General features: G+C 36.4%; 2 protein-coding genes across 2 annotated transcripts; one reads left to right on the forward strand and one right to left on the reverse strand.

Moving 5' to 3' along the window:
- Nucleotides 1-1,194: 1,194 nt before the first annotated feature.
- Nucleotides 1,195-17,250, forward strand: rin1a (Ras and Rab interactor 1a). The gene is made up of 11 exons (XM_073824519.1): nt 1,195-1,416; nt 9,784-9,972; nt 10,054-10,168; nt 11,462-11,534; nt 11,631-11,722; nt 12,697-13,262; nt 13,435-13,933; nt 14,010-14,318; nt 15,147-15,278; nt 15,369-15,535; nt 15,635-17,250. Exons 2-11 carry the CDS (start codon nt 9,784-9,786, stop codon nt 15,947-15,949), a joined length of 2,457 nt encoding a protein of 818 aa, XP_073680620.1. The 5' UTR covers nt 1,195-1,416; the 3' UTR covers nt 15,950-17,250.
- On the reverse strand, nt 17,244-27,864 carry dpp3 (dipeptidyl-peptidase 3). Its single transcript, XM_073824520.1, has 18 exons — nt 27,808-27,864; nt 27,097-27,397; nt 26,928-27,017; nt 26,698-26,835; nt 26,536-26,610; nt 24,573-24,660; nt 24,328-24,461; nt 24,097-24,227; nt 23,409-23,467; nt 23,117-23,311; nt 22,936-23,048; nt 22,761-22,853; nt 21,214-21,276; nt 20,988-21,112; nt 20,783-20,903; nt 20,516-20,695; nt 18,404-18,566; nt 17,244-17,958 (listed from the first exon to the last, which is right to left on the reverse strand). The coding sequence occupies exons 2-18, from the start codon at nt 27,364-27,366 to the stop codon at nt 17,816-17,818; spliced, it is 2,181 nt and encodes a 726-aa protein (XP_073680621.1). The 5' UTR covers nt 27,367-27,397; nt 27,808-27,864; the 3' UTR covers nt 17,244-17,815.
- Nucleotides 27,865-27,866: the final 2 nt, after the last annotated feature.

Here is a 27,866-nt window from a genome sequence, read left to right on the forward strand (position 1 = left end):
CTGGACTCAGAGGGTGCAAAAAATCAAAATATTGAGAAATTTAAAGCTCTTAGCAATGCATATTTACTAATCAAAAATTACGTTTTGATATAGTTACGGTAGGACATTTACAAAATACAAAAATGACAAATATTTTGGCTATTGCTACAAATATACCTGTGCTACTTAAGACTTTAAGAGGTCTTGTGGTCCAGGGCCACATATATATATATATATATATATATATATATATATATATATATATATATACATATATATATATAAGTCTCTTCTGCTCACCAATTTATTTGATTCAAAGTACAGCAAAAACTGTAAAATGTTGAAATATTTTTACTATTTAAAATAACTGTTTTCTATTTAAATATGTTTTAAAATGTAATTTATTCCTGTGATTTTAAAGTTGAATTTTAGCATCACTACTCCAGTCACATGATCCTTCAGAAATCATTCTAATATTTTGATTTGCTGCTCAAAAACATTAACTGTTGAAAACAGCTAAGTATAATTTTTTTCAGTTTTTTTATTAAAAGTTCAGAAGAACAGCATTTATCTGAAACAGAAATCTTTTGTAACATTATACATGCCTTTATCATCACTTTTAATCAATTTAAAGCATCCTTGTTAAATAAAAGTATTAATTTCTATAATTTCTAAAAAAAAATAAAAAAAATGAGTCCAAGCTTTTAGTGTATAATTTTTGTTTTCAGATAAATGCTGATCTTTTGATCTTTCTATTCGAAAGAATCCTGAAAAAAATTTACTCAACTGTTTTAAAAATTGATCATAATAATAGTAGCCTAATAGTAATAAAATGTATTTTGAAGCAAATCAGCATATTAGAATGATTTCTAAAGGATCACGTGAGACTGAAGACTGGAGTATTGATGCTGCAAATTAGAATTACATTTAAAATATATATTCAAATAGAAAACAGTTATTTTACATAGTAAAAATATTTAACAATTTTACTGTTTACATGCAGGCTTGGTGAGCTGAAGAGACTTCTTTAAAACATTACATATATTACTGTTTAAAAACTTTTAACTGGTAGTGTATATATTATAAAAATGTATACATTTCTTTTTTCTCCTCGTTATATTCATGTATATTAAGTGTCAAAACAACGCATGCGCGTAACCAGGTATGAAACAACTTGTCACGTATGAGAAGACCTCTCGCCTGAAAAAACGCATGTGTGGGAAGACGAAACATGGACAGTTTGAATCACCGTTTCATACAGACGCCTGTAGGCATCTTTTCAATCGTGAGGAAGGGGAAATAACAAGCAACATTCCCCCCTAATTATATATTCCCGGACTTTCCACATTTCCAAAAGTAATACAGAGCATTTAAGGATCTGACTGACACTCCGGGAAAGTCACAAAGTGGTGTGCTTTTTGAATAACAGCAACAGAGGTAAGCGACTTTTCTTCTCTGTGTAGTTTACATAGAGTCATGTGTTTCGTTATGACTATGTTTTGGTGCCATGTGGCATTTACGGCTCAGTACAACATTAACCTTCTTCTAAGAAAGAATGAGGAAGTTTGCGCTCAGTCACAAGGCATGAGTATGGATATTTCTTTTAAATAATGAGGATTATACCAAGTGTTTCACAATGACTTTTAACAAATGATACGTTACTGAACAAATTACAAGATGCACGTGACAACTGTTATTACCTAATTTTATTGACTACTAATTTTATTATTATTGCTTAATTATTAGTGAACTACTATTCGTGAATTATATTATTCTAGCCATACCGTATAGTTTTCAAATCTCGGATATGCGCCTCATTTTTAAATAAAAACACTATACTGTGCCAATTTTAAGTAAAAAGACATATATCCACTGTAATTCCATTTAGTGCTGTAATACTGTTACAGCTCCTGAAAATAACTTCCTAAGGCAACAATTAAAAAAAACCTCAGCCTGCATTACAGAACAGAGATAATAGCAGCTCTTTCCCAGTGCATACTTAAAGGCTTCCATCTCACCAGTCTGAACTTGCTCTGCTCATGCCGAGACTCCAGTAAATGAGGCTGCAGATATTTCAGAGCTAAGATGGACAGGACTGCAGTTTACACCCTTATTTATCTATTTAACCCAGTGGAATGCTCAACTACAATTGAGAATGTTCAAGGTGATGAAATTAAAAATCTGTTTTATTTTAAATATTAATATTTAAAATATCTTTGTGCACGAAATCAAAAGCAATGCAGCATAACCAATTCAAAAATCTATTTTGTTGACATGTGACTAGACACGTATAAAATGTTCATGTTGCGATAATCGTTAAAGCTTTTTCCAAGTAACTAGTAAAGTAACGCATTACTTTTTAATTGACAAGAAAATATCTGAATTACTTTTTCAAATAAGTAACGCCAGTTACTTTTCCCCCATTTATTGTTTCACTAGTTCGCTTTGCATATAATAAACAGCGTAAAAGTTAAGCGTGTTTGGCATGCTGTCCGGGAGAGGGCTCGGAGCTCGGTAGTCATTCCCGAGCCCGGGGCACTCCCCCTGCCCAGGGAGAGGGGTCCGAGCTCGGCCTTTGGCCCGAACCCAATAGCGCTCCCCCCCTTTGCTGGAGGTGAAGAAAAATAAAAAGGGGGGGTGGGAGGGATGCTGGAATCAGAGATAGCTGAAGGTAGGACTGCTTGGTTATTTAAAGGGACTGTAGTAATTGGATAGGGAGAGTGATTGGATAGGGAGTGATTGCTGATGATGAATTGGCCGTGTTAATTATCTGCGCGAGCTCCTCCTGAAATTTGTTAATGAAACATCACTTAAAAGCTCTCCTGTCCCCATGTTGAGAGAGATTGTGAATGTTACTTTAGTTCTAGAATAAATGTGAACATGCAAAAAAATAATCTCACTCACAAAAAAAAAACAGATACAGTATTCCTCAAAATGAATAAAAACAGGTAAATTCAATGCAAACCTGCAATAATTAAATATGATAAATAATACATCCTTTATGTACAGTCAAGCCCGAAATTATTCATACCCCTGGCAAATTCTGATGTAAAGTTACTTTTATTCAACCAGCAAGTTTTTTTTTTGACCGGAAATGACACAGGCTTCTCCCAAAAGATAATAAGACGATGTACAAGAGGCATCATTGTGGAAAAAAATATTTCTCAGCTTTTATTTACATTTGAACAAAAAGTGGCATGTCCAAAATTATTCATACCCTTTGCAAACTGTCACATTCTATGGGAAAATCCAAAGTTCTATACCATTCCAAATAGTCCAAGCTGTTTTAAAACATCCTAATTACCCTGATTCATTGGGAACAGCTGTTTTAATCAGCTCAACAGGTGAAAAACAGAAGCTTTCTGCTGTTGGTTTGTGGACAGTCATGGCTAAGAGAAAGGAGCTCACTGAGGACCTGCGGCTGCGCATTGTGGCTGCTTACAAGTCAGGAAAGGGCTATAAGAAAAGGGCTAATGTTTTGGGGATGTTTTTTTAGCCGGTGGACCAGGGAACCTAATCACAGTAAACAGCACCATGAAAAAGGAGCAATACATCACAATTCTCAACAACAACATCAGGCAACAACTTGGCCTTGGGCATTTTAGCATAACATCAACCCAAAACACACAGCAAAAGTGGTGAAGAAATGGTTAGCAGACAAAACATTAACGTTTTGCAGTGGCCCAGTCAGAGTCCTGATTTAAATCCAATTGAGAATCTGTGGAGGGAGCTAAAGATCAGGGTGATGGCAAGAAGACCCTCCAACCTGAAATAGTTGGAGCTCATCGCTAAAGATGAACGGGCAAAAATACAAAAAGCATACAAAAAGCTGGTCAGCAATTATAGGAAGCATTTGATTGCTGTAATAGCCAAAAAAAGGCTTTTCCATTGATTATCGAGAAGGGTATGAATAATTTTGGACATGCCACTTTTTGTTCAAATGTAAATAAAAGATGAGTAATATTTTTTTTTTCAAAAAAAGTTGTCATAATACAGTATAACAGGTGTAATAACTTTTTTCTTATAACAAAAAGAACCAAACAATAAATACACTAAAGCAATACACAAAAAATACATAAACAAATGTTTCAATTCAGATCAAAGTGCAAAAAAAATTATAAAGAACAATAGGTAACACTTTACAATAAGGTCTCATTAATTAACCTCAGTTAATGCATTAACATTAACAATGAGCAAAAGCTACATGTTACAGAAGTTATTATTCTTTGGTAAAAAAAATATTAGCTGGGGTTCATTAAATAATACAGAGATAACTGATTTTAACAATATGTTTTTACATGTTGAAATAAACTGATTAATGAATGTTTAGAAGAATTTTTCATTGGCAGTTTATGTTAACTAATGAATGAACTAATGCTGACTTGTGGAGTCTAATGTAAAGTGTGACCGAACAATAAAGAATCAAAACATTTGCAAACAATATCAACAGGGCATGTTTAAGTCCAGATTAAAAGGTAAAAAAAAAAAAAGAAAAGAAAAAGCTTATTTATTTATTTGGTGCTGTGATAAACACCACTGCAAATACAGAAATCTAAATTGCTGTTTAAGGCCCCGTTTACGCTTAAGCTTTTTCATTTTAAAATGAAAGTGTTTGAAAATAAAAACGTGATGTTATCGTTTACACGGTCGTCAAGGATACACAGAGTGAATGTGGGCAGCCACGCCAACCTTTTAAAAGTCAAAGTTTTCAAAAGTCAAAGTTTTGGTCCATTTACAATGAAACATAACCCTGGGATTTAAAGGAACCGTATGTAGGATTGTGGCCAAAACTGGTACTGCAATCACTTTCAAAATGCTGTAGAACGGTGTATCCCCTCCCCCTCCCCCCTGACTCGAGGTTGCCAGCTAAGCTGCAGGATTCAGCAGGAACGTAGCTGCTACAAGGAGCTTCCAAAGGCAAGTGACGAGTCCTACACAGTATTTTTTTTTTCTTCTGTTAATTATGTTTATGCTTCACGAGAGATGTTTTGCGAAGTAATTATGTATCGCAAAAATGTACTAATGGCGATTAGCGAACTACTTCGTAAAGATGTACTGTAACACCACATTTCAGTCGGAACATAGATTGTTTTCACACCCTGCTAGCGGTGCGATATAAAGCTTTTTGTGAACGCATTTAGCACGGGCGACCGTGGAAAATCCACTGTGTACGGAAGCAAAGTTAGCCAAACATAGATGAATCTTACCTGTCCAGGAGAAAATTAGCAACGTTGGCGTCTATCTTCAAATTCTTCTCCGTCTCCATCTTTCAAAGGCATCTCCTATACAAATCCTTGTTTTATTTCGGACTTTGTCACGACGTATTTCAGATTCATAATGAGGCTTTTAGGTTTCGTAACGTTATACATGTTTTATCTGGCCGGACCACTGTTGTCAGTGATATAAGTATTTGAAATGAACATGATTTCTTAATGTCTAGTGACATATCAGGGCCATTTTATGATTAACTGAAATAAAGTTCTTACATACAGTTCCTTTAAGTAAACCAGGGTCTGCAGCGTTTTCGAGAGTCTGGAGTAGCGTGAACGGTAGCAAAAGTTATGCAATTTAAAATGAAAAATGCACTAGTGCAAACGTAGCCTAAATCATTCAAATCCTGTTCACTAGGGTTACGACTACATTTCTGCTGTTCTATCAGCGCCATCTGCTGTCAGAGAGTGAATGTTCACTTTCATTCAGAGTGTCTCCTTCATTTGTTCTGCCATGCTCTTCTCATCCGTGTTGGACTTGTTTACATAAGCATGCATGCGGTGTTCTGCATTTTCACCAGCTGATGGGAAAAGTATTCTTAAAATGCTTTCAAAAATTGGAGTAATTTGTAATAAAGAATATTTTTAATTGTCTACGATAACAATATTGTGCTTATTCATTTTCGTGATACACTATATTGCCAAAAGTATTCGCTCACCCATACAAATAATTGGAATCAGGTGTTCCAATCACTTCCATGGCCACAGGTGTATAAAATAAAGCACCTAGGCATGCAGACTGTTTTTACAAACATTTGTGAAAGAATGGGTCACTCTCAGGAGCCCAGCATGGAACTGTGATAGGATGCCACCTGTGCAAAAAGAACAGTCGTGAAATTTCCTCGCTCCTAAATATTCCACAGTCAACTGTCAGCTGTATTATAAGAATGTGGAAGCATTTGGGAATGACAGCAACTTTGCCACAAAGTGGTAGGTCACGTAAACTGACAAAGCGGGGTCAGCGGATGCTGAGGCGCATAGTGTGAAGAGGTGAAGAGGTCAACTTTCTGCAGAGTCAATTGCTACAGACCTCCAAACTTAATGTGGCCTTCAGCTTAGCTCAAGAAGATTGCGCAGAAAGCTTCATGGAATGGTCTCCATGGCCGAGCAGCTGCATCCAAGCCATACATCACCAAGTACAATGCAAAGCGTCGGATGCAGTGGTGTAAAGCACGCCGCCACTGGACTCTAGAGCAGTGGAGACATGTTCTCTGGAGTGACGAATCGCGCATCTCCATCTGGCAATCTGATGGACGAGTCTGGGTTTGGTGGCTGCCAGGAGAACGGTACTTGTCTGACTGCATTGTGCCAAGTGTAAAGTTTGGTGGAGGGGGGATTATGGTGTGGGGTTGTTTTTCAGGAGCTGGGCTTGGCCCCTTTGTTCCAGTGAATGGAACTCTGAATGCTTTAGCATACCAAGACATTTTGAACAATTCCATGCTCCCAACTTTGTGGGAACAGTTTGGAGCTGGCCCCTTCCTCTTCCAACATGACTGTGCACCAGTGCACAAAGCAAGGTCCATAAAGACATGGATGACAGAGTCTGGTGTGGATGAACTTGACTGGCCTGCACAGAGTCCTGACCTCAACCCGATAGAACACCTTTGGGATGAATTAGAGCGGAGACTGAGAGCCAGGCCTTCTCGTACAACATCAGTGTGTGACCTCACAAATGCGCTTCTGGAAGAATGGTCAAAAATTCCCATAAACACACTCCTAAACCTTGTTGACAGCCTTCCCAGAAGAGTTGAAGCTGTTATAGCTGCAAAGGGTGGACCGACGTCATATTGAACCCTATGGATTAGGAATGTGATGTCACTTAAGTTCATATGCGAGTCAAGGTAGGTGAGCGAATACTTTTGGCAATATAGTGTATATCACATTACAGAATACAGCCACATGTCTACATGTGACAAAATATATTTATTTGAAATGTCCCATATTTAGAGTTTTTATAAAAAGGCTGATTTTGTTCAGGTCAAATAGAGTAAAATAAAATAAAAAAAAAACATGTTATTGACGACTCAAAAAGTGAATGATATTTGCAATATATATATATTTTTTTTAAAATAGTAATCAAGTTGTGTACACGTGTATATTTTAACTTACATTAATTATATACTTTTAAAGATTTTTCCTTTTTATCATTCTTATTTATTACTGACCCATAAGCAGTCTAATTAAAATAATATAATAAAATATAGCTGCAAGCACTTTAAAGCATTTACGCACATGAGTAAAAAGACATTACATAATATTTAGCAAGCCTGTAACCAGCTAAATCAGTAATTAAAAAGAGCACTTTTGGCAATTCCAGGTAATTTACCCTATAGATACTATGTTTATTAACTCTCATGGCAGTTATAGTGCCACCTATGATCCAATCTCCATGAAACTTTGCATGCTTGTTAAGAATCATCTGACACGTTTCTACCAAGTTTTGTTTTTGAGTTTTCATTCAGAATTTATAGGCTTTTGGGTATATTTGGCAACACCCCTTATCTCAATGACCCCACTACAGATACACAAAATTCAAAATTATTTTTGTCAATTATTGATCCAGAGAATTGCACTGAAGTGGTTTTAATGAGGTTGAGCGAAAAACCTAGGACTAGTTCGCAAAAGTAGGTTTTTAACATAATTAAGAAAAGTTGCTCAGTATGAAAAGGTTGATCAAATTATATGAATATTGTGTGGATGTGTGAAACACCACATGATTACAGAAGCGTAAAACTTGTTAGCGCCAACTAGTGGCCGATTTCTTTCAAAATTCTTACAGACCTTTAGGGCTTGAGTCGAACATGCTCACCAAGTTTTGTTCCTGCCTCTATCAACCTTGTCTAATAGGTGCTCAAAATTCATTGGCCAATGGCAGCCATGTTTTTTGAGATACACAAATGTCCTCAAAGCCAATTGTGGCACTTTGGACCAAGACCATGTGTACCAATGTTCACATCGATAGGACAAACAGTTGCATAGTTATTGCTTATGGTTATAGTTTTTATGTTTTTTCGCCTCTTATAGCACCACCTAGTGGCCAAACTGTGCAACTTTTCTTGTGTGACCTCAGATTCAGCTTTTACATATACGCTGTGAGTTGGTCGAAGATATCTCATCTTGTTCAAAAGTTATAGCCGTTTTAGTAAAGGCAGCCCTGCCCCTTTCAAACGTTTTGCAACAGAGATTCAAAAGTTAAACTTTTTTTTATCATTATTGATATTCACTGTCCAGAGAATCTTTCTGCACTGAATTGGTTCCAATCAGGTGAAAAACCTAGGACTAGTTCACAAAAGTAGGTTTTTCAAAAAATGCATAATAGCCCAGAATTTTGCCAGGGTTATGAGTGATTTCATACTTTTGATCGCTGTAGTGTCCCCGTAAGGCCGATTGGGGCGAGCCTTGGTGACATTGTTGGTGGTAGGAGTACTACCATCCCTCCAAGTTTCAAGTCTCTACAGAAGGGTTTCAGTGGTGCTTGAACCCCTAATTATTATAAAAGACATTACATTTGAATTCTTTCATTATGATTCATAGCTACTCACGAATTCAGGGGGATTTTTTCAAGGAACCAAATGGTCCCTTGAGAGGAAAATTTAAATATAGCACTCTATTAATATAGTTTAAGTATGTTCCTTATGTTTCAAGCAGCATCTTAACTTTTGCTAAATATTTCTTAGTTGAGCTTAGTTTGGAGCATTAAGTTTTGGGAAAAGTATCTGGCCTTTCCTAAATTTTAACAGTGGAGGCGTGTGTGTCCGTGGGTAGGAATGCTCAGTGGAATATGTAAGCCTCTGTTACCATAGCAGCAATTGGCTTTTGCCAAAAAGTATTCCATTCTGGCCCACACAGAGTCAACCTGCTACCCAACCTCACTCAACTAGTAAAAGTTACTTTAGAGTCAGTTTTAGAGTCTTTTAGCGTGTTCATTACATAAGATGAATCATAAGATGAACCTCTGAAATAAAGCTTTCACTTTCATATATTTTATCATTACTATTATTATTTGTAATTGGAATAGGAAAGATTCACATCATGATAAAACACCTTTATGACATACTTCTGGAAAATGTAATCTCAATTCCTCTTCACGTTCCGTAAAGCTTAGTATAAATGATGCTTCTGTTGTGTCGTCTTTAAGAACAATGCAAGTGTTTTTTTGAATGGTCTGTGTGAATGCAGAACAAAAACATTGGAGATGTGCTATTAGTCAGACTGTGACACATGGTTCTCACAAGGCCAGTAGAAAGACAGTCAGCAAGGGAGTTTCCCTTAGCCATTGAAGAGCAACGGTCGGAAGGAATAAGTAGGCACATGATTGTGTTGAAAATAGCAATTCTAGGAAAACAGTGACTCTAAAACTTAGAGAATAGCAGAGATGTGTACATGAATGATTTACTGTAAGATCTCAGTCATTTGACTTAAAAACATCTTACAAGTTTGGTCAGAGCTTCCTTTTTTTCATCAAGTGCCAGCGGAAACATTTACAAAGGATAGAAACACCCGAAGGAATTGAAATCTCACTGTCGTTCTGAAGATGCAGGGTGATCCAGTGTACGACTATCCTGAAGCTCGGCCCGTGGGGGACAGACGGGCATGTCCACAAAGAGGATCCCTGAGGAGCATCAGTGTACTGGACCGGCTCTTGTTGACGCACCCTGTGTGGCTCCAGCTCTCCATTAACTCGGCTACAGCTCTGCACATCCTGCGGCGTGAGCCCCCTGGGGTGAGCCACACATCCATACCACAATCTGGTTTGAAATTATACACTTACAGCCAACTTTAACGTCAAACTTTTACCTCGCAGACCTTCTTGGTGCGCAAGTCCAGTACTTCGCAGAAAAAAATGCTGTGTGTTCGGCTGGCAGACGACAGCATGCCGTCCTTCTTCAAACAGGTTGTCATCCGAGAAGAGGACTCAGGTGAGTTTGAAAGGTACAGTTTCGTTGAAATATATTAAGCTTGGTATGTAAAAACTGTAAACCAGCAATACATAATTTTATTATGTAAAAAATACATGTAGATTAGTATATAGTTGAGGTCAAAAGTTTACATCCCCTTTCAGAATCTGCAAAATGTTAATTATTTTACCAAAATAAAAGAGATACAAAATGTTATTGTTATTGTTTATTTAATACATACTTTAATAAGATATTTCACAACATAAAAGATGTTTACATATAGTCCACAAGAGAAAATAATAGCTGACTTTATTAAAATAACCCTGTTCAAAAGTTTACATCCTCTTGATTCTAAATACTGTGTTCTTATCTGAATGATCCACAGCTGGGTTTTTTTGTTTAGTGATAGTTGTTCGTGAGTCCCTTGTTTGTCCTAAACAGTCTGCTCCTCTTCAGAAAAATCCTTCAGGTCCCACATATTCTGTAATTTTTCAGCATTTTTGTGTATTTGAACCCTTTCCAACAATGACTGGATGATTTTGAGATCCGTCTTTTCACACTGAGGACAACTAAGGGACTCATATGCAACTATTACAGAAGGTTCAAATGATCACTGATGCATTAAGAGCCGGGGGGAAAACCTTTTGAATTTTAAGATCAGGGTAAATCGGACTTTAATCTTCTGTAGCCTCTGAAGGGCAGTACTAAATGAAAAAATATGATATTTAGGCAAAATAAGAAAAATGTACACATCATTTTGTTCAAAAGTTTTCACACCCGGGTCTAAATGCATTGTATTTCCTTCTGGAGCATCAGTTAGTGTTTGAACCTTCTGTAATAGTTGCATATGAGTCCCTCAGCTGTCCTCAGTGTGAAAAGATGGATCTCAAAATCATACAGTCATTGTTGGAAAGGGTTCAAATACACACAAATGCTGAAAAAAAAACAAATAATTTGTGGGACCTGAACTATTTATTTAGTTTAACTGTTCAGGTCAATCAAGGGACTGAAAAAAACACAGCTGTGGATCATTCAAGTTAAACACAGAATTAAGAATCAAGGGGATGCAAACGTTTGAACAAGGTAATTTTTTTATGAATTCAACTATTATTTTGTCTTGTGGACTATATTTAAACATCTTTTATGTGAAATATCTAATTCAGGTCAGTACTAAATAAACAATAACATGCATTTTGTATGATCCCTTGGTCAAATAATTAACATTTTTGCAGATTCTGAAAGAGGAATGTAAACTTTTGACCTCAACTGTAAGTCTTGAGTTACCCAACTAAACCATTTTCCTTTTATCAACAGCCTTCTCTTTGGAAAGCTCAGCTATCAGTTTCCCAGACCTGTGCAGACTCATTGCCTTCTACTGTGTTAGTCGGTATGGATTAGTATTTGGATTAGTATTTCTGTATCTACAACAACAACAGCCCAAATTTGACATTTCTATTTTATGATTTGCATCTCATATCTGTAGGGATGTTCTTCCTTTCACTCTGGAGCTGCCAGAAGCAATTGCCAAGGCTTCTTCACACAAACAGTTGGAGTCAATCTCTCATATGGGTGTGGGTAGGTACAAAATTCATAGTCTGTTGCAATGATTTGCAGGTTTGCAAGAAGCTCTTTTTTAAGGCATGACTGTTCATTGCTTTTTGTGTCTTTGTATTGTATAAAAATTCTAACGTTTGGGGCATCATAGTTTTGTTTTATGTGAAAGTCCTCAGTGTCACATAATCTTTCAGGAATTATTCTTATATGCCGATTTTCGTGCAAAAACATTTCTGATATGTTATCAATGTTGAAAAGACAAATAAGCGCTCAAAAGCTTGCCACAGCACAACGATAGATATAATAATTATGAGTGTGTCAGAGAAAAACAGTTAGGAGGCTGCATTAACATTTAAAAAAATAATTGATAAACTAGTATTTTCTTTGTTTTGGGCTTAAGAGATGAAGTAGGCGACACTGACTTCTTCGCAGTAGTGGATGCGCCTGTATGCATGTTTCATACGGATTACATAATCTGAGAATTTTTGTTTTCCATTTGACTTGGTTCATTTGAAAGTAGACATTTCACACTCTATAGACCTCTATAGATATTTTTCATGTCTGTAAGGCAAGTATACATTTTTTGACCTGTTCAAGGTCAGAGACCGAGGAGACTGAAAGCGCTTCCTGTTTGCTTTCATTATTTTACAAAAGCGCAATGTTTTGTTGTTATTGTGACTGCACACAAACCAACATCTTGTTCAAAAGATGTATTACTCTTATCTGTTTGACCAATAATGCCTATTTTAAAAGTATTTTAAGAGCAAGCGACCACACCGGCGCCTCCATCTGCCAAGCAGTATGCAGCTTCCACACTCCACACAGACTTTGTGTTGGCGTTGTTTTATTTTTGTACCACAATTTTTTTTCTCATGCAATATTTTGAGGTGGCACTGCCTCCTGGGAGGAACGCCGCCGATATATTGTTATTTTAGAATTCATAACGTATCATAAAATATGTTTATCATGATCTCAATGCCCTTCTGTTTCCTCAGAATTCTGGAGTTCCCACTTAAATGTTCGGGGTCCTCGCAACGAACCTCCTGCCACTGAAAAACTCTTGCCCCCATCTCCAAACCCACAAGACTGCTTAACGCCGATCAACCCAAACCCCACCCCTTTCCAGGAGCTTTGTCCCATCCAAACACGGAGTCCCTGTGAGCTAGATTATGGTGGAGGCAAGGGTTTGTGTTTTGTCAACCCTCTCTTCCTACAAGACTATCCTGGACGCAATGCCATGCGAAGGCGTCATCATTTCAAAACCAGCATTAAGGTTCGCGTCTCCACTGAAAATTCCAGCCCCTTGTCGCCGCCTGTCATCCCACCACCTCCACCGCCATTATTGGCTAAAGCCAAATGCAAAGCCAGATTGAAAGCTGCAAAGCAGATCAGTCCACCTGTTGAAGTTCTGGCCAGTGAGGAAGCCATCAAGACGGCTGTGGAAGAAGCTACGGACTACATGCGACCTTGTGTAGCGTCTCAGAAGAAAGCCATGGTCACCTCTACGCTTTCTCCCACTGCTGAAGAAGATGATTATCAGATGCCTAAAGCTCTTCAGAAGGTACTGAACCTTTTTAGAGCTGATCTGATGGGACATTTTAGTCAGGGTTGCCAGGTTTTCACAATAAAAACAACCTGCGGCAACAGCGTTCAAGTAGCCCAATTCCATTGGAAAACCTCAGACTTGGCAACACTAATTTTTAAGTTTTTAATGACCGTCTCTGTGTTTTTAGGCCCAGCCAAAATTCCTGGAACAGAAGGGACAGGAAGACGAAGAGGAAGAAGAGGAAGGGCTTGTGTTGGAACAACGACATGCTCCGTCTCTCAGTGAGCTGGACAGTAGCAGTTCCCTCAGCAGCCTCGACGAGGTGGAGGAGAGTCCAGAGCGTCCTCCCCTTGTACGAGGCACTAGCAACCCCGTCATGCCGCCTCCCAGAAAGTCCATGTCGGCCCTGCGCAAAATGAGCGCTGCGTTCATATCCTTCTTTGCTCCAGAGAAGCGAGTGGCGCGAATGGTGGAGGACTTGTCACGAGATCGTCGCATGGCATTTGGCGCTCTGGTTCAGGACTTCCTGAGGCAGCAGAGAGAGGCGCTGAAGCCTCATTGCTTGACCTCTGCTGTGCAGCTGCTACAGAATTTGCGTCTCTTCATCAATCAAGCCAAAGCTTTTCTTCTAGAGTGTGGAGAGCTTGAACCTCCGATAGAAACTCTTCTGACTGAGAACGAGAAAGGTATTTAAATCTGTGTGATTTTGTTTATTTTATTGTTTGTAAATGTTGAAATACCACAATATTGTCCTATATGCAGACCAAGCACTGGAGAAGGCCATGTTCCGCTGTGTGCTAAAGCCTCTGAAGCCTCAGATTGACGCGGCCCTTCGGACCCTGCACAATCAAGATGGTTCCTTCCAGAGAATGATAGACAGCTTGCAAAGAGCCAAAGGCGCCTCACCGCAGAAGCTATTTGGGGTTCAGGTGGGCGTTCCTGACGCCCAGGGCATTGAGAAAATTAAGCACAAGCTGACTCTAATGCAACGGGCGTACTCACCCATTGACAAAGTGCTGCTGCTCTTGCAGATCTGCAAACTCATTTACAAAGCCATGAAAAACAAATCAGGTACGGGGTTTTGGAATAACATTGGTTAATTTGGTAATAATAAATGTCTTTAATGTCACTTTTGATCAATTTAATGCATCCTTGCTGGATGTCTTAAAAACAAAATCTTATTGACCCTCAACTTCTAAATGGTAGTGTGTACAGTTGAAATAAAAAGTTTACATACACCGTGGAGAATCTGCAAAATGTTAATTATTTAACAAAAATAAGAGGGATCATACAAAACGCATGCTATTTTTTATTTAGTACTGACTGTTGTTTGTCCTGAAGATTTTGAACGTTCTATAATAGTTGCAAGGGTTCAAATACACAAAAATGCTGAAAAAACAAATAATATGTGGGACCTGAAGGATTTTTCTGAAGAACAGCAGGCAGTTTAACTGTTCAGAACAAACAAGGAACTCATGAACAACTCAAGTGTATGTAAACTTTTTAACGGGCTATTTTTTTTAATATAAATTTAACTATTATTTTCTCTTGTGGACTATATGTAAATGTATTTTATGTAAAATCTCTTATTCAGGTCAGTACTAAATAAAAAATAACATGCATTTTGCATGATCCCTCTTAATTTGGTAAATTAACATTTTGCAGATTCTACAAGGTGTATGTAAACTTTTGACCTCAACCGTATGTGTAGATGTAACCAGTAGGGATGCACAATATACTGGTACTATTTTGATAATTGGCTAATTTAACATATTGGTCGATTTTAGAAATTGAATTGAACATGCTCCCATATTTTTACATTTAGTTATAACATTTAGTATATTTTCTAGTCGTCATCTAACGTTTATCTATATTTATTACTCTTATTCTTAAAAACAGGGCAGGAATTTGGTGCAGATGACTTCCTGCCTGCTCTCTCCTATGTGATGGTGCTGTGCAATATGCCAGAGATCTCTCTGGAGGTGGAATACATGATGGAGCTTTTGGAAAGCTCTTGGCTTACAGGAGAAGGTACGGATAAAAACAGCTCTACAAACACTTCAAACTCAAGTTTTCGTTTAGTCAAGCCATTAATAGTTGGAAAATTATTCATTCTTGAAGGGGGTTACTACCTGACAAGTGTCTACGCCAGTCTGAGTCTGATTCAGAGTCAGCCGGAGGATGTCCCACCAAACGGCCTGACAAACCAGGCCAGAGAGTCTCTAAAAGAATGGAGCCGGCGTCGGAGCAACGAAACCACAGGTCAAAAAGACAACAAACTGCATCAGGTCAGATACACAGGTTGAACAAAGCACATCTACTCCATGTGAATCAGCAAGTCCAAAAAAACAAAAATGAGAGCTTAATGTGTTGTTTCCATGTTACAGAGATTTATAAAGGTGCTGTTTCAAGATGGCGACAGCAGCTTGGTGAAAACTCTCATGTGGAAGACTGCGCTCAATGGTGAGGCTATGGCTCATCTTTGTGCTGCGAAGTTTGGAGTGGACCAGCCGGAGGATTACAGCCTGTACTGGAGGAAAGACGGCATGTTAACGCCTCTCCCTCCTAACGCCCAGATTCAAGACCTGCAGAGCATGGGTGTAAGTGGGGTTCCTCTTATTTACCAAGCGTCCAGTCAGGATGAAAAATCCCAGAAGCTGAACAGAGGGAGTGCGCTGGATCTAACAGAGACGGCTTCATAATATGAGACTTTATGCATGGAACCCTTCCATTACACAGTTTTGGGGATTGACAACCACATTCGATCACTGATGACAAAGTTCACATGTGAGTGTCTAAATGTCATCAGTGATCGAAATGGATCAAAGGTCTTATGAACACTTAGTCTAGTGACCAAAGGAATATCAAAGATGGGGACGTTCATGAAACTTAACAGTCTTATGACTTTCTGATAATGACAAGAGTCTAATCGAGCCACGAGTTCTTCCATCAAAGATAGTTCACCCAAAAATGAAAATTCTGTCATCAATTACTCACCCATCATTTTGTTCCAAACCCATAAAACCCAAATTAAGGTCTTACAGGTTTAGAATGACATGAAGGTGAGTAATTAAAGACTAAATTTTTATTTTTGGGTGAACTATCACTTCAAATGACTGCAGTTTTTAAATTTGGGTGAGGAGCGGAGTATTTGTAGGTGTGCAAAGAATGCAAGAACAGTAGAGAAAAACTAACAGAATCTAAAACTTTCAGATGACACTGCTCAGTTCTTCGTTACTGTAAATTACAAAATCCACACATTAAAACACCCAATACAAGGTAGACGCGCATCTGTGCAGCAGAGCCGTTCTTTCTTGCATTGTATGATGTGACAGAAAACTAGTTGTCCAGTCCTGTTTCGTTCACACAGTGCACTTTCCCAAGAATGCGGTTTTTACATCCAAAAAATAACTACGGTGTGTGAACGTAACCGTATTTAGGACTCAAATACAGGACTGAAAACCGTATTCTGCTGCTGTGTGAACGTGGCATGTTCATAGTAAAAAAGATTCTTAAGTTACTTTTTTTAGAAACCGTTTACTGGAAAGTTCTTTGGGGAACTGAAAATTCTTTTATGATTATGGCATTGCTGCAAAACCCCCTTTTAGAACCTTTATTTTTAAGTTTGTAGATGCTAAATCAGCCTGTTTAGTGTCCATTGCTGGTAATTATTGATTGTGTTTAGTTGGTGTTGTGTGATATTTCATTGGGCTAAATTATTAAGCATTTGCTTGTGTTATGTTGTTTAATCTACTTATAGGTTGGTTATTAATGACTGGATTCATTAGTTCAACTCTCAGTTCTCATTTCTTTTTCATTTTAGCCTTTTCTATTGTAAAAATGTATGAGTGATTTAACAATTATGGAAATATCTCGCTCATGAGATGGTCAGTATTGAGATATTAGATTTTGTCTTGTTCATCTTGATAATATTTATATGAAATGCGTTGCACAAATGTTTTGGTATTTTGAAAGTAAAAGACAATAAAAAATACCTTCAGAAGTAATTGGTTTTATTTGGTAGAGGCCGATGGTTTTCGCCATCCACACTGAACACTCACAACATGTTTGGAAAAGCCAAAAATACCCTTTAAAACTAGAGAAGAATTTATATTCTTCAGAACGCTGAATCAGAAGATGAACTCTGCGCTAGATATGATCCGTGAGTGCGCTTCCATTTTAAAGTAAGTTGAGAAAGTGTGTTACGTGTTGTGATTACATAAGTCCCACCCTCACACAGCAAGTTCGCTCTTGTCAGAGCTTCCACATGCCTGTGTGGGAAGTGTGGGATGCGGTCTGATTTGAAGTAGGAACAGAAATTTCTCATTAAAAATCTAATCAGAGTTGCCTTTGTTTAGAACTGAATAGACTAAATTGAAAGAAGATTGGTGGGAAAGCTAAAATACTTGGTGTTACGTTTGTATGAGCAGTTCTTCCTTCCTCCTATGTGTGAATGGTTTTATAATCATTACCAGTCCCTTCCTTGTGCAGCCTTTTGTTCAAGTTGCTGTGGCTCAGTGTGGTCTAATACTTGTCTGAGAGGATGTCTCCCACAGTACTGTGTGCTCTCAGCACCAGCAGGACGAGTCCATGCATGTCATTTCCAGTAGCTGGGTCTCTACCTCCTCGGCATCGTCTTGGAAGCGTTCGATGAAGGACTGGATAAGCCCTGCAGCACTGCCTTCATACTCAACCAGCTCCACAGCGTCATCTACAACACAAAAAGCAGCACATTATTCCTTTTATGCAAGTGGACCACAAAACCAGTCATAAAATTGAGATTGAATGATGTATGGTTTGTTAGGATAGGACAATATTTGGCTGAGATACAACTATTTGAAAATCTAGAATCTGAGGGTGCAAAACAAATCTAAATATTGAGAAAATCACCCTTAAAGTTGTCCAAAGCAATGGATGTTACTAATCAGAAATTACTTTTTAATTTATTTACAGTAGGAAATTTGCAAAATATCTTCATGGAACATGATCTTTACTTAATATCCTATCCCAAAAAATATTTTTGACCCATACAATGCATTTTTGCCTTTTGCTAAATATACCCCTGATATACTGGGTCCAGGGTCACATATTGCACATATGTTGGTCTGTTGCTATGTTTTTTGATACATGGCTTAGGAAGAAAGTTGAACACGAACCTTTGACGTATGTGTTAGCCTGGACAAACATCTTGCGAGCTTCCTTACGGAGCAGAATCGTCTCTCTGAGGCGCAGGAAATTGTAGGTGCCGTCAGCAGTCACGGCAGAGTAGCCTTCATACAGAGCCCTTCCTCCCTCCACATCAGCTGTGGACTTGTGCACCTTTAGAAAAAGAAAATGATCAAATCAAAATACTGACTCATTTTGGAATTACTGAACATGACCCAGGTTATTTGCAAAGGTATTAAAACTCATTTGTGTTCCCTTAGAGTTAAAAAATACACTACCAGTCAAAAGTTTTTGAACAGTAAGAAGTCTCTTCTGCTCACCAAGCCTGCATTTATTTGATTTAAAGTACAGAAAAAAACAGTAAAAGTTTAAAATATTTGTACTATTTAAAATAACTATTTGTAATATATTTTAAAATGTAATTTATTCCTGTGATTTCAAAGCTGAATTTTCAACATCATTAATTCAGTCTTCAGTGTCACATGATCCTTTAGGTATCAATCTAATACGCTGATTTGCTTTTCAAAAAACATTTATTATTATTATTATTATGTTTAAAAAAACAAACATTTTTTTTTCAGGATTTTTGGATGAATAGAAAGATCCAAAGATCAGCATTTATCTGAAATAAAAAGCTTTTGTAAAAATTATACGCTATACCATTCAAAAGCTTGAGTCAGTACTTTTTTTTTTGGAAAGAAATTACAGAAATTAATACTTTTATTTAGCAAGGATGCTTCAAATTGATCAAAAGTGATGATAAAGACATTTATAATGTTACAAAAGATTTTTATTTCAGATAAATGCTCTTCTTCGAAACTTTGCATTAATCAAAGAAACCTGAAAAAAAACCTACTCAGCTGTTTTCAACACAATAATAATAATATAATAATAATAAATGTTTTTGGAGCAGCAAATCTGAATATTATAATGATTTCTGAAGAATCATGTGACTGGAGTAATGATGCTAAAAATGTAGCTTTGCAATCATAGGAATAGATTACAATTTAAAATATATTCAAATAGAAAGCAGTTATTTTAAATAGTAAACATAATTCAAAATTTAACTGTTTTTGCTGTACTTTGGATCAAATAAATGCAGGCTTAGTGAGCAGAAGAGAATTTTACTGTTCAAAAACATTTGACTGGTAGTGTACCTATGAGATGAATTTTTAAATGTGTCAAAATGGTCATATAATAAAAAAAATGTGTATATATATATAAATAATCTCACAATTCATAATTATTAGAGATAAAGTAGCATTTTGATATAGTGACACTGTAAAAACGTTCATTTCTTGAAATAACATGAAATAAAACAAATAAGTAAATTTTTTCAGCTATTTGCCTAGGCAACATTTCTCATTTTTGTTTAGTTTCACTTAAAGCAATGAAATCACTAAAACAGAAAAAAAAAACACTAATAAACTATGTAAACATATTTACATACAATTACAAAAAATACTATAATTTTTTAAATACATATTACTAAAAATAAAATTATAAAATATAAAAAAACTAAGTCACGTTAATAAAAACTATAATAATTATACTACAGTAACACTGATATAAAGTCACATTATTGTACAATTTTTATAATAATATGTGACTCTGGAACACAAAACCAGTCTTCAGTAGCACAGGTATATTTGTAGCAATAGCCAAAAATACATTGTATGGGTCAAAATGATTGATTTTCCTTTTATGGCAAAAATCATTAGTAAAAATCATGTTGTACAAAGATATTTTGTAAATGTCCTATTGTAAATATATCAAACTTAATTTTTGATTAGTAATATACATTGCTAAGAACTTCAATTGGACAACTTTAAAGGAGATTTTCTCAATATTATGATTTTTTTTTGCACCCTCAGATTGCAGATTTTCAAATAGTTGCATGTCAGCCAAATATTCTCTTATCCTAACAAACCATACATCAGTGGAAAGCATATTTATTCAGTGTTCAGGTGATGTGGAAATCTCAAATAAAAAAACTGACCCTTATGACTGGTTTTGTGGTCCAGGGTCACATATTTTAATAAATGTAGACTAGTGTATGTGGTGCAGTAGATTTCCATTTGAACCCAGCAAACAGGCTGTACCTGCAGTTTACAGAGGAACCTCTGGATGGCAGTCTTGCCCACTGTGTGTATCTTGCTGCGGTCCAGTGTTATGACAGCGTCTGGCCGTCCATCTGCACCCGTACACTCTTTCAGACCAACCAGTCCCTCTCCAGCCTCCAGAAGAACCCTCAAAATCACAAACCTGGCCTGCATGTGTGCCTACAACAGCGACGGACCCAGGACAGCGTTAATATGGTAAGATGATTAAGGAAAGAATAATGATTTCTGTGCATTTCCTCATCTTACCTGTCTCCAGCTCTTACTCTCTGGCGTGTAAAACTCCAGCCCCAGCAGGCCAGCACGCACCATGTTCAGCCAGTTCACGTACACTACCTCCTCTGCGTCCTCTCCTTCATGCCCAAAAATACTGATACGAAATGAAAATACATACAAATCGATCAGCAACTGAGTAAATTCATGCAGAAGTGACTAAATGTAAAGTGGCTCTCACCTTAGCACCTGTTTGTTGAGACACAGGTAGAGACCTACACACTCAGCCCGACACTCCTCATAGGACGAGGCAATGGTGGAGAACTTGCTGTCCCATGTCTCGCTACCCTTGTACCAGCTTGAGATCTGAAATCCAAAATGTCCATTTCATGATGCATACTTTGAAAAAGCATAAAGCTCAGTTGAATCCACTAATGAATGGGATGAAGGGGAAAAAAAGAGCTCACCAGTTCTCCCGTTTCTGGATTACGAACAGCAGCTTGATCAAAGTTGAACTTTCCCTTATCGTCCTGTTTCAACACAACATAAAAAGAAACTGTGATACATTTGTATTTATGACATGTTCTGGTTGAAAATAGCTAGGCTCTATTGAGACTTAAAGGGATAGTTCACGCAAAAATAAAATTCTGTCATTAATTACTCACCCTCATGTCATTCCAAACCCGTAAGAACTTTGTTCATCTTTGGAACACAAAATAAGATATTTTGGTTGTAATTCAAAAGCTTTTTGACCCTGCATAGACAACTGTTTGTTTTCTCAGCGCACAAAAAGTATTTCCTGTAGATTCATAAAATTATGGTTGAACTACTGAAGTCACATAGACTATTTTAACGATGTATTTACTACTTTGCTGTCTATGCAGGATCAGAAGGCTCTCAGATTTTTTCAAAAATTTCTTAATTTGTGTTCTGAAGATGAACGAAGGTCTTACAGGTTTGGAACAACATGAGGGTAAGAAATTAATGGCCCATTTTTCATTTTTGTGTAAACAGCAGACGCACTACTAAAAAGACCACCATTTATAAAAACTTAAAAACACTATAAATGTATTTACTGTGAGTTTTGATCAATATAATGCATTTTTGGTGAATAAAAATATTAATTAATTTCTTAAAAAACAAAAACAAAAACAAAAACAAAAAATCTCCCAAACTTTCCGTTTTAGCACATAAAGCCCTCAAATGACAAACTATCACTCAAATGTTTTTGAACAGTAAGAGTTTTAATGTATTTTAAAGAAGTCTCTTCTGCTCAACAAGCCTGCATTAATTTCATTCAAAGTACAGCAAAAATTTAAATATTTTTACCATTTAAAATAGCTGTTTTCTATTTAAATACATTTTAAAATGCTATTTATTCTTGCGATTTCAACACTGAATTTTTAGCATCATTACTCACATGATCACATAAACCTTCAAAAATCTAATATTAATATCTAATATTCTGATTTGCTGCTCAAAAACATTTATTATAATGCTGAATACAGCTGAGTAGAATTTTTACAGGTTTCTTTGATGAATAGAAAGTTCAGAAGAACAGCATTTATTTGAAATAGAAAACTTTTGTAACATTATAAATGCCTTTATCAACACTTTTGATCAATTTAAAGCATCCTTGACTCCAAGCTTTTGAATGGTATAGTGTATAATGTTAGAAAAGCTTTTTATTTCACATAAATGGTGATCTTTAGATCTTTTTTACTGAAAAAGAATCCTGAAAAAAAATTTACTCAACTGTTTTAAATATTGATAATAATAACAACAAAATGTTTCTAGCTTTTATCACAGGAATAAATTACATTTTATAATATATTCAAATAGAAAGCATTTATTTTAAATAGTAAAAATATTTCACAATATTACAGATTTTTCTGTATTTTGGCTTGGTGAGGACAACAGAATTCTTTAAAAAACATTCAAAATCTTACCGTTCGAAAACGTTTGACTGGTATAGTATATCCGGCAATATGTAGATCTGATTGTGCTTCACTACCTGAACAAAGAGCTTCCCGCTGCCATGACCCAGCAGCTCATGGAGTCCCACCTGCACCTCAAAAGAAGGACCCTTCCATTTGATGTACAGGTCCTATAAAAATAAGCCACAGAGAAAGAGAAATTGAGTCTTGTTTGATTCATTAGAAATGTCAAACTGCTGTCATCAGTCTTACCTTGTCGTTCTCCTCAAGGAAAGTGAGCTTATCTTTCTGTGTGGCATATGCGACCGCCAACACATTCCCGAGGGACACATTCTTGAAACCTTCTGTCTGTCTGATGTCGTCATCTACAAACAGATAAATGGTTAAATAAATTCTCATAGCACAATTATCAATCAAACCTTAGAGGGCTTACAGTTTGGAATGTTGATTCCTGCAGGAATGCCACTGCCGGCAAAGGTGAGTACATCCAGAGAGGTGAAGTCTGGCTTGAGGAAAAGGTCCTTCTCAAAGGCTGTAGGCCAAGGCAGCTCCGGTAGTAAGACTTCGGCCGAGCTCACCAACTGAGCAAAGCGAGCGCTCATGGCCTTGTTCACCACAGCAACAAAACCTGATGGACGAGATGGTAAGTGTGGAAGAGAGAGAAACATTGGTTATCTACAAGAGTTACAGGAATGTTTATAGTACCCAGAAATATTTGAGCTTACCTTCAAATTCACCCCTTGAGCCAAATGGATCTCTGTAGCTCTCAATAAAACCAATGTAACTGTAAAACAAGGTTTTAAATAGAATCAGCATAGAATAAATAAGCAAAGTTCAGGCTTGCACTAGCAGTCAAAAGTTTTTGAACAGTAAGATTTTAATGTGTTTTTTTTTTTAAGTAGTCTCTTATCTCTTGATCCAAAGTATACCAAAAACAGCAAAAGGTTGAAATATTTTTACTATTTAAAATAACTGTTTTCTATTTGAATATATTTTAAAATGTAATTTATTCCTGTGATTTCAAAACGGAATTTTTAGCATCATTACTCCAGTCACATGATCCTTCAGAAATCATTCAGATATTCTGATTTGATCAATTTAATGCATTCTTGCTAAATGAACGTATTAATTTCTACATTTCTATTTCAATAAGAGCAAATCAGCATGCTAGAGTGATTTCTGAGGGATCATGTGACACTGAAGACTGAAAATGTAGCTTTGATCACAGGAATAAATTACATTTTAAAATATATTTAAATAAAAACAGTTATTTCATATTTCACTGTTTTTGACTGTACTTTGGATGAAATAAATGCAGGCTTGGTAAACAGAAGAGGCTTCTTTAAAAAACTGTTACTGTTCCAAAACTTTTGACTGGTAGTGTATGTCAACGAATAAATACAGGTCAGTCACCTCTCCACAATAGGTCCTTTGTCTTTGATCCAGTAACGGGACCCTTCTTTGTGGGCACCCACTGAACCACATTTGAAACTGCGGATATACTCTTCCAGCATCTTCTTCTGGTTTTCATTGGCTGCATAAGTCTAAAACAAAACTTTACTCATGCTTTAAAAGGTCTCGTCAGTCATTTCACGTCCAAAAGTGCAAATAAATCAGTGTTTTATTTTTTTTATGTTGTCATACCATGGCTTTTTCCAAGTTCTGACACACTTTCTCCATAAGAAAGGCATAATCGCCTCTCTTGACAGAGAACACAGCATCTTCAAAATCATATTTGCCAAAACAAACTTCACTCTTTCCTTTAACAGCACAGTTGTCTGCAGATGGGAGGGAAATAAAAAAGGCAATGATAAAAAAAGTCAAGCAAAGGAAAATAAAATGATGAGTAATAAAATGAAATTAAAAGTGATATATAGTTGTATACTCACCCTTCTCAGCAGATGCCAAACGCACCTCATAGCACCGCTTTCCATCAATTTCAGTCTTGAATAGACGGGTGTTGTAGGCACTCAGGTTCTACAAGGACAGACATAGCAACCTAAATGTGAGTGATTATTATTGGTAAACTAGTATTAGTATGCTAGTTCATTTGTGTAGAAATAACTGCTGTCAGTAAGGATACAACAAGATCATGGGTTTGATTTCCAGGGAAAATCTGATAAAATATGTACCTTGAAAGCAATGTAAGTCACTTTAAATAAAAGTGTCAACCAAAATGCACAAATGTAAATGCAAACGAGATGAGTAAGTTACAATGTAGTTTAACTGGTTAAAATTAGCTAACATGAACAATAACATTACAATACTTTTACAGTATTCATTCATCTAGATTTATGTTTATTTATTAACACTTGCTCATTCAAGTTATGTTCATTTATACGTCCTGAAATTTTAAACACATATTAGTATACTACCAGTCAAAAGTTTTTGAACGGTAAGATTTTCAATGTTTTTAAAAAAAATTCTCTTCTGCTCACCAAGCCTGCATTTATTTGATCCAAAATACAGGAAAAGCTGTAATACTGTGAAATTTAACAACTGCTTTCTACATTTTTTAGGATTTGTTGATAATAAAAAGAAAAAAAGATCAGTATTTATATGAAATAAAAAGCTTTTGTAACATTATACACATTACCATTCAAAAGCTTGGAGTCAATATAATTTATTTGTTCTAATTTGGGGGGGGGGGGGGGGGGGTTATAGAAATTAATACTTTTATTTAGCAAGGATGCTTTAAATTGATCAAAAGTGATGATAAAGACATTAATAATGTTACAAAAGATTTCTATTTCAGATAAATGCGGTTTTTCTGAACTTAAATTCTACTCAATTAATAGATGTTTTTTTAACAGCAAATCAGAAAATTAGAATGATTTCTGAAGGATCGTAATGATGCAATCAGCTTCGAAATCACAGGAATAAACTGCATTTTAAAATAAAAAATTGTTATTTTAAATAGTAAAATCTATTCGAAATTTTACAGTGTTTGCTGTACTTTAGATCAAATAAACGCAGGCTTGGTAAGCAGAAGAGACTTCTTTAAAAAAAACATGAAAAATCTTATTGTTCAAAAAGTTTTGACTGGTTTGTATATGAGAAAATTAACCTAGATTAATAAAAGCTTGTGATATAATGTTTATTGTAAGTTTAGAACACCTAATGCATTCACTAATGTTAACAAAATGAACGTTATTGTACATTTTTCCTGACATTTTTTCCAAATTATTAATGTTTTTGCAGTTGGCAGATGCTTTTATGCTTTTAAGGTATTCAATATTTAACATTTTCCCAATATGTGTGCTCCCTGGGTTTAAAAATAGTATAAAATAAAATACATAGGATTTTTGATAATGATAAAAGCAAGATTTTAAGAAAAATATTTACATATATTGCTTTAAAAAAATCATAAATCGTAACTATTTAACATCTTTTATGTTAATACTTTATGTAACCTTTACTTTAACAATTATAGGGGTGTAACAACACACTCTTATGATTATTTACACTACATTTTACATCTGTAAAATTTAAATGTAAAAGTTTTAATTATTGTATTTTATTAAATAATGTGTTTGATTTTATATTTACTAATAATAATTAAGCTTAAAAGTGTGACCTCCTGGGTTTACCATATTTGATGCCAAATTAAATCATTTTCACTTTCATTTTGGGTGAACTATACATAAATACCTAATGTTGCATTTTTGTATTGTGATAAATTGTTAATATTGAGATATAATAAATAACGTGTGCAGATTTTGTTGTGGCAGTGGAAGTAAACAAAGCATAGAGAGAGAAAGAGAGAGATATAATATTCCATTTGTGTCATTAATTCCACAGTTTTCGTATTACTCTAATGAACTAGCTGGATCTCTCACATATGTACTATACCTTGGAGTCCAGAAATTTCTGAGCAAACTCTGCGTCTTCTAAGCAGCAGTTCCCTGAGAAGTAAGCAGTGATCCCCTAGGAGAAAAGCATCATTAGATAAAACCAATCTGAGACTGAGCTGTCCAAAAAGTCTGACTGTATGACATTTTAAATTTATTTTACCTTCTCACCCAGACCGAGCTGTTTCTGCTTGTCTTCTAGGGAGTAGAGGGGCTCACAGCAGCAGCCCCACAGCGCCTCCATGTCACTGGGACTCTGTTTAAAGGCCTGACTCTCCCACACCAGAGCCTTGAACTTCTCCTGCATATTAAAATAGGCAAAATTATCAAACACTGAAACTTTGGGGATATTACATTCAATTCTGACGGGACATATTAAGTACGGTATTTGACCTTTGGTAGGTTGGGGACGAATTTGGTGTCCCCAAATGACTTGTAGTTCCCCATGTTTGCATAAAGCCCAGCAGCATATACGAGGAAGGCCTGGAAACAGACAGAACGTTGTTACAACAATGAACACAGACCGGATGTTAATTTTACTGTTTATAACAGGTTGCATCACCTGATACTCCTCTGCGCTCAGTCCAGCTGCAGTCGCCACTGCCTCCAGCTGCTGAGGCGACTGTGCACGGAAAATTTTTTGCAGCAGTACGTAGATGTTGGCAGACTCAGGGGACGTCTGGATCAGAACAACCAGGCCACCGTACCAGGCTGCCCGAGAGAGGTAGTGTGCATACATTTGCTCTTTGGGAGACAACAGCTTGAAAGCCTCCCGGCAGTCCAGAGCAGAGATCCCGATGTCATTTGGGAGGTAATACTGAGAGTCCACCATTGCAGTTTTTAGGCAGCTTGATCCTTCTCAACTGCAAATTCACAAAAACACAAGTCACTGATTAAATATCACCTGGTTATGCACATCACAGCTCCACATCTGAACTTATCTCTTTCTCTACACACATAGGGAGCTAATACAAGCCAATAGTTTAGTAGATAGTTTTAAATATGTAAAAACTTTGGCTTTAAGGCTGAAAGGTGAATCAGCACTGACACAGAGAGTTTCTCTTTCACTTCTGGGACTTCAGTGACCGGCTAATACTGCTAGCACACTTGACAGTGCAGGAAATCAGACAATGAAATGCCGCAAATCTGTGCCATGCAAATATATATGCGATAATTCACTATACAGTTATCTTATCATCTATAATAGCGAACATGCGGGTTCTCTTTAAGCAACATTCAAGAGGTTAATAACAACACATAACACAACTTCTACCTGAATTGTGCGTTCACTCCTGTCAAAATGAGCACCAGCGTCCGAATCTACTTCCGCTA

Source organism: Garra rufa, chromosome 19 (genome assembly GCF_049309525.1).
Source record: "Garra rufa chromosome 19, GarRuf1.0, whole genome shotgun sequence".
NCBI classification, from domain to species: Eukaryota; Metazoa; Chordata; class Actinopteri; order Cypriniformes; family Cyprinidae; genus Garra; species Garra rufa.

Coding starts and splice junctions, on each gene's coding strand:
- rin1a (XM_073824519.1), top strand. CDS start 9,784: ATGCAGGGTGATCCAGTGTACGACTATCCTGAAGCTCGGCCCGTGGGG. Junction 9,973..10,053: donor TGCGGCGTGAGCCCCCTGGG/GTGAGCCACACA, acceptor TTTACCTCGCAG/ACCTTCTTGGTGCGCAAGTC. Junction 14,319..15,146: donor AGCCATGAAAAACAAATCAG/GTACGGGGTTTT, acceptor TCTTAAAAACAG/GGCAGGAATTTGGTGCAGAT.
- dpp3 (XM_073824520.1), bottom strand. CDS start 27,366: ATGGTGGACTCTCAGTATTACCTCCCAAATGACATCGGGATCTCTGCT. Junction 23,312..23,408: donor CTCAAGGGGTGAATTTGAAG/GTAAGCTCAAAT, acceptor CTCGTCCATCAG/GTTTTGTTGCTGTGGTGAAC. Junction 21,113..21,213: donor ATCCAGAAACGGGAGAACTG/GTGAGCTCTTTT, acceptor TTTGGATTTCAG/ATCTCAAGCTGGTACAAGGG.